Below are 12339 nucleotides of genomic sequence, written 5' to 3'. Positions count from 1 at the left end.
AGTGCAGCATTTTTTTTAAATTCTGGTATGGAAAACGTCATATTTGCTAGCTGTTTCTGATGCACCCACTTGCAGGTTGCACCCAAAATTTTGCGCCAAGTTTTCTCTGTAGCTAGAATGCCACTACAAATATTTTTTTAAATGATGTAAAGTCTCACTGCAGTTAGCCCCTGTAAAGGTCAAAATTCATTTGAAACAATCTTCTACAGTTGCTAGACAGGTGTTCAGCTAATGAGACCCGTGACAATTTTCAAAAGAGCAAGACACTGGTTTATCAAATGAAACTGATAGAGCCACTGCGAAATAACATTCAATGTATTGCGCTCTATAGGAATATACTTAGTATAAATAAAGCTAGGCACAAGAACCTTAAAAGTATACACAGTTGCATGACAAACTTGGGACTTGATTTGCACAACACACGGGCGACAAATACAATAACACACCAAGATTTCTTTGCTAATAAAAAGGAGTATCACACAAGCGACCCTCTAAAGCAAAAGTATTGTCCCATACTCACAGTTTTCACTTTGGCGCATGCTCAACAGTCATTCAACAAACTCCTCAACGTTTATGCCAACAAAACCAAGAAAAACCTGCAGCAGATGCTGATTAGTTCCTTAGGAAGCAACCTCAACACCTTCAAAACATGCTATTTAAAGTACACTCGATTCATGATAATTTAGAATTTTATTAATGTAAATGAATCTAAGAATTCTGGCTCGCCCCCCAAGTTTGCACTTATAATTTTGAAGTTGCCTAATCCGATCTTTCTGGTTTCTCTAGGCAGAGCAACATAGCCAATAACAGCTCAGAACAGGAACATTACCAAGATATAAATAGGTGTCAAAACATGCCCACATTCGATATTGAAGTTGCTGCATATTTTGACAGGCAGTGCAACAAGATGGCACCACTGAGCTTGGTACATGCTCGAGGCTCCAGTATATCAAATATGCTGAAGAACTCTCTCCTCTCTGCCATTAATGACAGCAGTGGCCTGTCACCGACTCGCATAATCTGCACAAAATCACATTCTGCACACATTCCTTCATACAATAAGACACAATTACGTTTCGCACCTTATCTCTTCAAATAATTCAGACAAAAATTGAGTGTTCGTAAGAGTTCAAATCCACATGGCTTGACTGTAGCTGAACACAAAGTTTGCATTCTGAAGTCAAATATTCAACTGCTACTCCAGGTATAGTGAGACACTCAACTTCAAAGCAAGCAACTACACTTAAAGCAGGCGACATTCACGGCAAGCACCTTGTGCACATTTTTCACTTATAGTTTAAACACTTGATTGTTCTCAACAGTATCGGCTACAATCTCCCAACAGAGTAAAACTATAGAGGTGCGTAAATTCAAATACAGGTGGTGTAAAAAAAATTAATGCATAGGCAAAACAAGTGAAGGGCCATTAGCACGCAAAGGAAAAGCAGCCAAGCAAAAAGCATGCATTACATCAATGACGCTGTATCACATAGACAGGACCAAGAAGAGAACCAGCCAACAACCTCATGCGAGTGTTCATTGTGTAAATGCGCATTCAAGAGTATGCATATATAAAATTAGCAGCACCAACAGATGAGGAGCTGCTGTTAATTAAAATGCTACAAAATGGTACAGCCATTAAAGGGACAGCAAAAAAAATTTAATCTAGGTAAATTAAAAGATCGGGCATCTGTAATAACGAATTGGTTATTCGTAGCGAGAACAGAGCTTTTGTAATTGAGGAAACAACGAAAATGAAAGATTAGAGTTGCACCACCTGTTGTAGACTACGGTACATCGTAACGTCAGCAGTGGCTGATTCACAAAGAGTGGCGGAGAGGGAGGTCACACGGGGATCACGTCAGCTCATCTGTTTTGGCACGGGCGGTTCAAATTAAGAAGCTGTAGTGGGACCTTCAGCGGCACTTACGCAACGAAGTCATATACTGTCATACAGAAAACTATGATAGATTTCTAGGCAATTACTCTATCGATTTAACGCAACTGAACATTTTCCTTTGGTGTCCCTACTACACTGGTTGTTTACAATCCTCAGGCCCTATTCTGTAAGGCAACGTTTTTCTTATGCATTTATTATCCGTATTACTAACTAGCCAATAAAGTGGAATCTCGTTGATACGATTCTGCATAATACATTTTTCGGGATAATACGTTTTTTGTTCGTTTACCGGCCAATGTCTTAAAGAGCAATGTATTCTGGATAATACGATTTTCGGATGATACGTTTTATTATCCGGTTCACATGAAAATCGTATCGAGATTCCACTGTACTGGGGAGAATGACTTTGTGTGAGCAAATGCAAAAGGGCGAAAAGAATAGAAAAATTAAAGGTAATTTAAAAACGTATGGTTCCTGGAATACCTAACAGGTCACTCTTGCTCTGATGTAATGCGTGATATGCAAATAAGAGACCAGAAAGCAGAATAGGGGCTAATGACGGCTTCAAATTTCGGCACTTGTTCTCTGTGGCATCAAGTATTTTGACACTGGCTGCTCAGGGATAGATGTACCTTTGTCTACAATTGTAAACATAACATGAATTCAAAAGCAAGTGAACATGAAACAGGGCAAGTCTTTGGAAACATTACTAACATAAAAAAGTGGACCGAGTATGCAAATATACGATAAAGCCTGCGACATTCCACTGATGTCATCAACGTTGCAATATAGAGTTTCTCATGACATTGCGTATTTTGATAGCATCTGTTCAGGACTGCTTAGGTGTTTGTCTATAGATAAAGATAACTTTGAGCTCAACATGAAGGTAAGGACTTAAACTTAGAAACTTTGTGAAACTCCTCCAGCATTTAAAAAAATTGTCCCATAAACACAAGAATACAATGACACTTGTGACATCACACTTACATATTCAGCATCACCATCTGGGTGCAAAATTCAACAAATATGTCCGACTTTCTTTTTCCACGCAACACCTTCAAGCTTTTCCTTGCTAAAAAAAAAGCACAATTGAAACTCTAAAGAGTACTCTACTAGTTTAAACTGATTTAGCACTTTTCTGTCATATCCCTTAAAAAGGCAATTCTGTAAACTAAAAAAAAAAAAAATCCATGCTGTAGATATCAAAACTACGAGCTAATGCCGCTACAACCATGTTTTTTAAAAACCAGGAAATGCTTAGATTTGTTCGACAAAAAAAAATTATGCAGTAAACATCGAAGATGATTGTCAGAGTAAGCGAATGGCTTTCGGCATCCACCTAATTATCTGTGAAAGTTGGTGCAACGTTCCTCCTCGGTCCTTTGCGGTCAACGGCATCCGCACATTCTTGCCGAGCCTTGCGTCAGTGGTACAACCTTCCTTCTCTTTCCTCAACGGCCATGGCATACACAGATTGACGCCAATCCTCCTACTGCTTTCAGTCAGCCAATCCTACTTCTGTTCCTTCAGCACCAGTTCCTCGTGACATCAAGGATTTTGACTGTCTGCTGGCACTGTCACTTCTGCCACAGCCATCGCAGCACCACACTGGGCCACCGCTTCACCAACCCACGATGTTCGCCAACCTCTGGCGTGATGCGAATGCCTTTCCAACCAACCAGCAAGGTCCAGAGACACCAACATCTTTCCCTATCCCCTGACAATCTACTTTCTGGCCACTGGCTTGATTTCTCGTGGCAGCCCCCTCCCCCTGCCTACAGCACTACCTTCTCCTCATTCATCAGCGGAGAAAGTCCAACCACCAACCACGAAAACAGAAGAAAGAGCCAAAGAAAAACTATTCGCTTTAAAGAACAACTTGAATTTGATACGCAGCGAGCTTTTTCTCATTGAAAGCAGTGACCGTGCAAGAACTAACAAACAACCATCTGTACACCATATACTAGTAGGGTAAAGCTTTGATAAGTGTGTTGATTAGGTAGGATTGACAACGATTTCATTTAGCTGGACTGACAACATAAAGTGTGAAACCCACGTACTTAAAATCCATTCGATCTGTCGTACGACTAGCCACATCAGCACATACAAAAGGCATCCAAAGGCTCAAACAATGTGAATTTAGCCATCTGTTCGTGTTGTTCAATATATCGGATTGTTTCGATGCACAAGTGTTTGCCGCTCTAGGCTTGACTGTGTTTCGATATCATAAAAATTTTACAAGGAGCCCATTTTAGCCAGCAAAGGCCACCATAAGGAGCATTTCCTAATTTCAATCCCTAAGGAATGCAGTTTGAGTAAGCGAAGCAGCAAAAGTAAGCCTGTTCAACTAATGCAAGTAGTGTTGATGTACTGGCTGTAGAGAACAGCAACACATTCTACGGCTTCGAAGATCTCTCGACAAACTGTGGTCTTCTACAACTCTGACATTAACTTTCGCAACAGAAGGCACAGTTGGAAAGTGAACAAAGTTGCACGGGAGCCAAGACTCCAAGGCCGCGATTTTGTAGCAATGCCTTATGACTTATTCTATACTATTCTTATCAACCACCACTCACGGCCAGCTGATCCCGTTGATAACGCGAGCGGACCGTCGCTCTGACCACTGACAAAGCGCGATAAGCGCGAAAAGGCATTTTTACCGGAAAGGCATCGCTGCAAAATACCGGCGCAACACTGATACTAGTCTTTTCGCTTGGTTTCAAGCAACAGTCCTTTGTAAAGCTAGCTCTAATCGGATGCTTTATTCAGTTATGGAGTGCTTCATGGTCTTGACGCAAGGTAGCCACTTACACAACTGTCAACTGTTACACAACTGTAAGCAAGTGCACTGTCGATGCGCTTGCATTTTTTTTTTTGTCACGTGTCACAATCCTTGGGGATTGTCTCCACACTGTGAGGAATTGCAATACAAGGCGCCATGTTACTTCTCACAGGAAGTCATCAGACAGGACAAAGAGCAGTACAAATGGCTTGGTTCCTTTTCTGTAAGCAGCATTACCCAGTAATTGACCCTATAGTAGAGTGCCAACATGGCTTTCCCGCAATGGACACTTGCGCAAAACAAGGTGGCCATCACAGACAGCTTTAAAATGGTGTTAACTGGCCAGTTGGCATGTTGTTGTTGCTTTTGTGGATTGAATAAGATGAAAAGAAATGCAAGAAAGCAAGAACAATGCACAAGCTGCTGCGCATCAATCAGCATTGTAACAATGCACCTGTCTCCACGTTCAGGCTAGTACACACTGCAGGTAAGCTACCTCGGCAGTTTTTTGTAAAGGGTCCACTGGAATGGATGCACGTCATGCTTTCGTTCACCGAGGTATGATTTATATACTAGAAAAAAAATAATCTTCATGTTCGTAACTCCTGCTGTAGCTCAGCTATTTACAGGTATGCAACTTCACAGCCACTATGAATGTCGGGACAGCTTGTCGATCCTGTGAGATTGCTCTCACAATAAAAACGCTTGCAATGCTTCTCGCACAAGACAGTCGAAACACACAATACCGTGTAAAACATCTCTCACACATGCAGCCCCGTCCACAGTTGCAACACAACACAACACAAGACCTTTGCATTTACGGTACATCTAAGATTGCTCATTTAAAAAACACTCGCAGTGCTGTATGCACAAGACGGTCGAAGCCCACACAAGACGGTTTCAAATTAGCACTACACTGTGTGGATAGAATATCCCTTGCACACACAGCCCCCAACAACAACGACGTGAACAATCTCGAGGACTTTCGCATCTACGGTAGGGTCTACAATGACCGCCACGCTAACGGAAACATGGTTCAAAGTCAGGTGGCCTCGCCAGAAGCTGCAGATCTCGGAATAAACTGAGAGCGAAAATAGCACGAGGCTGCTTCGTGAGCGAACCGTCGAAGTTTGGAGCTTGGAAATTTCGTCTCTGTTGAAGGCGGTGGCAGCCGTCGCAGAGTTGATTGCGCGATGAATTTTCATCTCTCTCTTCCTTCAGTCGAGGATGGGGATCGTGTCGTCGAAGGTCTGCGCCTGGGATTCGTGCGAGGCGTTGAGGAGACGTCGTTCGCGGGCCATGCTGATCATAAGGTTCTCACGCTCGTGGTAGAGGCACAGTTTGCGCGTGCACAGCACTGCCTGGAGAACCCAGCACACCCAAGAACTCCAGGCACCAAACTTAAAAGAGAGAACAAAAAAAAAAAAAGAGGACAGCAAGGATCAGTCTGAATCACCATAGTGCCTTGCAAGTACCCGAGTTGGCAAGGCTGGTAGGCGGGCAAGTGATAAGCTTAAAAGCTTTTAAATGCAACTGCATTTATTTTGTTCATAACTTCGGTTTTTTATAGCAAGTCAGTTCTGCAGAAATCCACAAGGTTGATATTTTATGAAAGAAAAGAAATTGTCACTGATCGAAAAAGTATGGCAGAAAGCTACAAAGGAAATGTGCAGAGATTTTTTAGGAAGAAAGCTTTTTTTTTTTTTTCAAAAATATTTATCCTGGTCCTGCGATCGCATCCGGGACCAATGCCTTTCCGAGGCGGTCGTTCTACCATATGAGCTGAACAAGAGGCTAGCAGATGGTAGCGTGAGACCTAACCAATAGACAACTCAAATCGAGTTTATTGAGATGCTGAATCGTTAAGTTACTGATTAATCAACCTCCCGCTGCCATCTGATAGTCACCGGTCGCTCTACTAGATGGTAGAGTAACCAGCCCAGAAAGACAGTGGTCCCAGGTTCAATAATAATTTTTCTTCAGCTGCTAAGCTTTCCTTCCAAGAAAGCCACATGAGTTCATTTTGTAGATTTTAGCTATGCTTCTGAAGGATGTCAGTTTCTTCCTTTTCCATCTAAATTTTCTAACCCTGCGGTCACTTGCACAAATTTTAATATACATACATAACTTTACATGTGTAAAAGGATTCCTGCAAGAAACACAGTAAGTTGTCACACGGCAAAAGAGTGTCTAGTACAAAATATTTGACCTCCCTCTCTTGACAATTTTCCGTGACATGTATGAAGGTTTTAACCTAAGAGTAAAATTTTTTGTGCAAGTGGCCCCTGGTTTTTGTCGCCGCCATCAAAAGAAAAAGCAAATTAAAATTTGCCTTGAAACTTTTCCACAGCAGCATTTCTAAAAAGATTGCACAAGATTATATCAACGCAAAAGTGCTTGCAAGCCTGCTTATTTATGTATTTATTTATTTATTGGCTGGTGTCATTTAATGTATTGAAGCAATACATAAGCTATGAGAGATGCTGTAATAGAGGGCTCTGCATTAATTTAGACAACCTAAGATTTGGTGAAAATCACACACTCACAAAACTGCCCCAAAACTTGGACAACCTACAACATAATGACCTAATTATTGATCCATTACTAAACGATCAAGCACACAGATACATTAACTGAAGGGAAGCCAGGAGCCTGCCTTGTACTTACTTACACAATTTTATCCTCTGTAATGAATCAAACAAGGAATTTTGAGCGCATTTGAGTGATTTGTTAAGTCAGCAGTCACGACATTCAACAGGAAATGTGCATTACCTGAGCTGTGCCGACGTGCATGTAAAATCCAACAGTGTCTACGTGGTCCGGTTTGCTAATCTGCGTGACTGATGCGTCTTCACACCTGAAAATGAAAAAAGATAGCTTTTTTTTTTCTTTCTTCCAATCAGAAATGGGGGAACATCCCCAGATTTGAATTTGACATGAACAACAACTCCTAGAAACAATTCCAGAAAGAGACAGTTTACACGGACAATGTTCATCCACCCAGTTGCACTATAATAACTTTTCCTACGTTTCCTTCCAAACGACCCAAGCAAGGTAGCAATACAGTAGTCAAACCTTTACATAATGAATTATTGGATATAATTAAGTAAATGGGAAACTTCTCTAGCTGACGTTGGCCAGTAATAAATATATGCTCATAACATAAATCAGATATAACCAAGATATTTTTGTGTAGTGTGCAACTTCGTTATGCAGCCGACTTTCGCTAATTCGATCCTGAGGGGACCAACGAAATTGGTCAATAAAACAAGAGGCAGAAAGAAAGCTGCAACACACCACTGATTCACTTGACAGTGCAGTTGAACCTCGTTAAAATGAAGTCAAATCTGCCATGAAATTGCCTCCGCTATATCCGATATTCATTGTAAGCATATATTTGCTACACACTGAAGCGACGAGAAATGTTTTATATTTACTTCGTTATTCCCAATAATTCATTATATCTGTGTTCATTACATCGAGATTAGACTGTACATTCCCTTTTCTAACACGCCTGTGAATCGAACGTGCAGCCCTTTTTCAATGTGTTCAAAGTATAAAACTAACATAGAATGATATCAGAGTTCCTAAACAAAGTAGAAATCTGACGTGCACCCGGTCTCCTGGTCAAAAAAAAAAAGTGTTGCATGCTTCCAATTTTGCCAATAGGAAAAAAGATTAAACTAGTGAACTTTACCTTCACAGAATAGAAGTTTACTTAAGCTAATGTCCCTCATCACAACTATGATACAGCGCCTTATCGCTCTCTATGAACCACAACCATGTCCTCCGTACCGTCTATTGCGAGTTTGATATTCTGCACTTCTAAAACGACTCCGCAACAATCGCATACAGGATGGCAGCCCAGACCTATACTAACGCCTTCGTTAGCTCGTCCTGCAACACATTCAAACTCTCCAAACACCAAAAACACATCATGCACCTTGTTGCTGCTAGCTTAGCATGTAAAATAACTCACCTTTGAATGAACTTTCATAATTGAAGACTGAAAGCGCTGCGTCACTACGTGAGCATGGTAAGCGGTCTTTGTTCTAGCTAGCCACCACGAGAACCCTGGCAAGAACCGCACTTGTCACCACCTTGTGATGGCAATGGTGATGAAGCTGGCTATGCTGGCACGGTAGACTGTGACTGTTCCGAAATGCCTGAACGCAGTTTTGGTTTCGTATCTGATTGCACTGCGGAGGTAATTTTTGAACTAACTTTATTGGGGGAGGGGGTGCATGTTAGAATTGGGTAATTATCGTAATCATTCATACCGTTCTTGCTTGAAAATTTTTTATAGTAGCCTGAAAAGAGGTGTTTTCGGCAGGGGGTGGCATGTTTTTGACATATTAAATATCCCCTAAGCTTCGCCAAGACAGACGCTGTCGATAAAGAGGCTGCGACAGGGTCACCATTGCGGTCAGGTGTTTCGTGTTGACCCGTCATGTTTGAATTATTAGTGAGGAAATGTATGAACGCCGGCCGGACCTTCGGTCGAGATTAAATTAACCAGAGTCAAACTAACAGAAGTCTGCTGTAATGAAGTTCGACTGTACAAGAACATACCTTGAAGTTCATGATGTCATGCTGACATGTCGAGGTTTGGAGCGAAATTCAAGAAAGGACAGTTTGGCCTTTCATTTTCTCCACTAGTAAAGAATATTTTCTCACCAAATTAATTAAAATGCAGTTTTGAGAGAATGCATCGCTAGTTTAAACAGACTTAGTGTTGCTTTTTTAGTGTCCCCGTGAGAAGCATCAATGCAGGCACTCACGCTGGGAAACGCTGCGTGATGGCCCGGCACCACGCCCGGAAGCCGTCCGACACCAGCACAGAAGTCGTGAAGACCAAAAGCATCACGATGACACTGACCACAGAGTCCAGGAACGCAGACAGAAATGAGCTGCGATAGAACACAATGTAAGTGCGATTGCTGCAAATCATGCACAATCATCTCTTAATGAGAAAATCACAAAAGCCAAGAGCATGTGAGCTACACAATGCAGTCTTTCGTTGTATACTCATTAGGAATCAGTTTCAAGCAGAACCACGATTCGTGCCTGCTAATGTGCCATTTTGAAGGCCCTTTGATATCATTCATTCAGCTGAACATGTGTGCAAATGCAGTGAATTAATGTGATGGCCCTATGACTGTTCATTGAAAGTGAAGGAAGTTACGAGGTGAGTCACGTGACCACTACAAGTTCCCTTGTATGCTATGTTGAAGCCTTTTGTAACAGCCTGAACTACGTCGTCATCTCCTTCTATCAGCTGTGCCCCATCTCTAAATGGAGTTTGTGTGTTTGACGAGTTATTTTCTGTTCACCCTATCACTAACACAGCTTCCTGGATTCAAGGTATGAGTAAGATAAGACAATAAAAAGCTTTAACTGTTCCAGCATAGCTATGACGGACTAGTGTATATGTGTACAAGAATACTGAAAGACGTATGTAACAGCAGAAGTGCTGTTGATGAAATTTTGCAGTGATGCGAACAGCTATACTATGCTAGAAACATTCTCATATTGCATGACTTCTGTTTGAAAAGAAGAGGGAAATTACCTTCGTATTGAATATGCCGCATTTGACGTGTTTTTCGCCAGCAGATTAGTGGAATATAGTCTGTCATCACAATAAGAGCTCTGCACACTCTGAATAAACATGGTGTCACATGGAGTTGCCACCAGTGCAGCTACTCATGTCTGCATCTTCTGGTATATGTCTATACTGGTATGTCTCTGCTATGCAAAACCATTCATTAAATTGTTGATCACTGAGTGAACTGGTTAAGATGCTGCACAAGTGTGACAAACAAGTCGACAACAGTGTCGTATGTGAGGTATCATGCCTGCAGACCATACCTCCATGTGCGGCAAGTGCATTGTTTTTAAAGTTGTCATCACTAGTGTCAAACTAGTGATAGATGAAAGGAGAGTCGCACCTGTCTGTGCCCATGTAGAGGAAAATCGACATGCGGGCCAGCTGTATGAAAGAGACGGCCACCATGAGTCCACCAACAGCGAGCGTGAAAAAACAGTAGAAGGGCGATGCCCATCGGGCAATGAAGTGGCCGTCGTCGCTGTCGAAGGTGCCCGTAGTGTAGAGCAGGCAATGGCCATCAAACTTGGACACGTGCACAGCCATCGGCACGACTGTGCACACCGACAAGATCAGCGTTATGGTGTAACATGTGGCCTGTGTCAGCAGAAGTATGTTGCCGAGGCCCATCGTGATTCTGATTCAGACGGACTGCAATCCTGCATGCAGATAAGGAACATAGAGAAAATTTCTAGACAGGCGGTTTCTGGATCAAAGTATGCAAATGCTTAAGCAGCAATTTCTGACGAGCCTTTTGTGGATGCTCTGAGTTTTGTACACCACACAAAGCACACACATGTGGAATAGAAGCAGACGACACAATTGCTGCCATGTTTCTTCTGCATGTTCATGGGTCGGCTGCACTGTACATTAACAGTATGGATTAACATTAAGCTCGTACCTGGTGTCTCGGGGTAATTTGATTGCACTGGGAAAAAACACAAGAGGTAACATTTAGTGTCTTAGCTTCTGAACTATGAAACAGCAATTGATGAGTCTTCTGAGGATGACTCAACATGACTTGAATGCACCAAGAGCGGCCAATTCAAATGTGTATGTCAGTCGAGATGTCAGTCATGTCGCAGTTTTTTGGAAGGGAGCTACTGGTGGTATTAGCATAAAACGTTCCTGCCTTTAAACAATTGTGTGCATGGTCTATTACCCTCTAGAACACTGTACCCTCACCACAGCCCTCACAAACCACATGTCGTGTGAGCACTGGGGCGCGAGCAGCAACAATTCAGCAGCCCAAGCGTTATTCAAACATACTCAATCTCAGCGCGAGATCTTTTCGAATGCCAACAATGTCAACAGTGCCCACAAGTAAAACTGTGGCCACCAGAGTTTTTTTGACTACGAACTGCTGGCAAGCAAGAAGGCGTGGCTAACATTTGAGCCAACTTGGTCCGAATCCAATTAACACGCATAGGCAGGGTACGTGTTAACCGCACCAATGACGTCGCGAATCGGATTGAAGCTTCGACAATCGTTTCAGAGTGTCGCTCTACTCTTATTTGCTTAGGCCACTGATAAGCAATCACTAATGACCATGATATTGGCACTGTTCTATACAACAAGCTTGGGTCGCCCGCACCACGTCGCACGTTTGAAAGGTCGACAAACGCAAGATTCGAGCTCGCGGCGCTTACCTCGGTAAATAAACAAACTTTCAGCACATGTCAGCTGCGACGGTTGTAGTGGCTGGTGGCGTTGCTAGTTATCTTCGTGATCGCAACTTGCGCGACAAGGCGATGACAAATCGCGCAAATACTAACACATAAACCAACTGGAAACCTAGGAAACCGATGTTGATACCGCCTCGTCTGAACCAGCGAAGCGAAACGCGTCCCCGTATCCGCCTATTGCAGATATCGCTCGCCTCCCAAAAAATGAACGCCGGTTGATCAAAGTATCATTGGGCTCCACGACTATGTTCGAAGTAAATTTTACCCACGCGGTGGATGAACAGGTTTGATCAGATGTGAGAATAATGAGTTTTCAACTCGTTTCGGTTTGTGCCCTATCACGTTTTGAATGGCTCGCGTGCGCGAC

General features: G+C 42.5%; 1 protein-coding gene across 2 annotated transcripts; it reads right to left on the bottom strand.

Annotated features, from left to right (window-relative positions):
• Positions 1-293: 293 nt before the first annotated feature.
• LOC119464157 (transmembrane protein 179) lies at positions 294-12277 on the bottom strand. 2 transcript variants are annotated; one of them, XM_049656231.1, is made up of 5 exons: positions 12242-12277; positions 10631-10946; positions 9464-9592; positions 7455-7539; positions 294-6082 (listed from the first exon to the last, which is right to left on the bottom strand). In XM_049656231.1, exons 2-5 carry the CDS (start codon positions 10915-10917, stop codon positions 5900-5902), a joined length of 684 nt encoding a protein of 227 aa, XP_049512188.1. In that variant the 5' UTR covers positions 10918-10946; positions 12242-12277; the 3' UTR covers positions 294-5899. The 2 variants fall into 2 exon arrangements, with proteins under 2 accessions (XP_049512188.1, XP_037580936.1); XM_037725008.2 differs by having other exon boundaries at positions 11937-12258.
• Between the last annotated feature and the right edge of the window lie 62 nt (positions 12278-12339).

The sequence above is a fragment of the Dermacentor silvarum genome, chromosome 9 (assembly GCF_013339745.2).
Source record: "Dermacentor silvarum isolate Dsil-2018 chromosome 9, BIME_Dsil_1.4, whole genome shotgun sequence".
Lineage (NCBI taxonomy): Eukaryota > Metazoa > Arthropoda > Arachnida > Ixodida > Ixodidae > Dermacentor > Dermacentor silvarum.
This window is presented reverse-complemented; position numbering and strand designations above follow the sequence as displayed.

Coding starts and splice junctions, on each gene's coding strand:
- LOC119464157 (XM_049656231.1), bottom strand. CDS start 10,917: ATGGGCCTCGGCAACATACTTCTGCTGACACAGGCCACATGTTACACC. Junction 7,540..9,463: donor ATCACGCAGCGTTTCCCAGC/GTGAGTGCCTGC, acceptor TTTCATTTTCAG/GTGTGAAGACGCATCAGTCA. Junction 6,083..7,454: donor TGCACGTCGGCACAGCTCAG/GTAATGCACATT, acceptor CTCTCTTTTAAG/TTTGGTGCCTGGAGTTCTTG.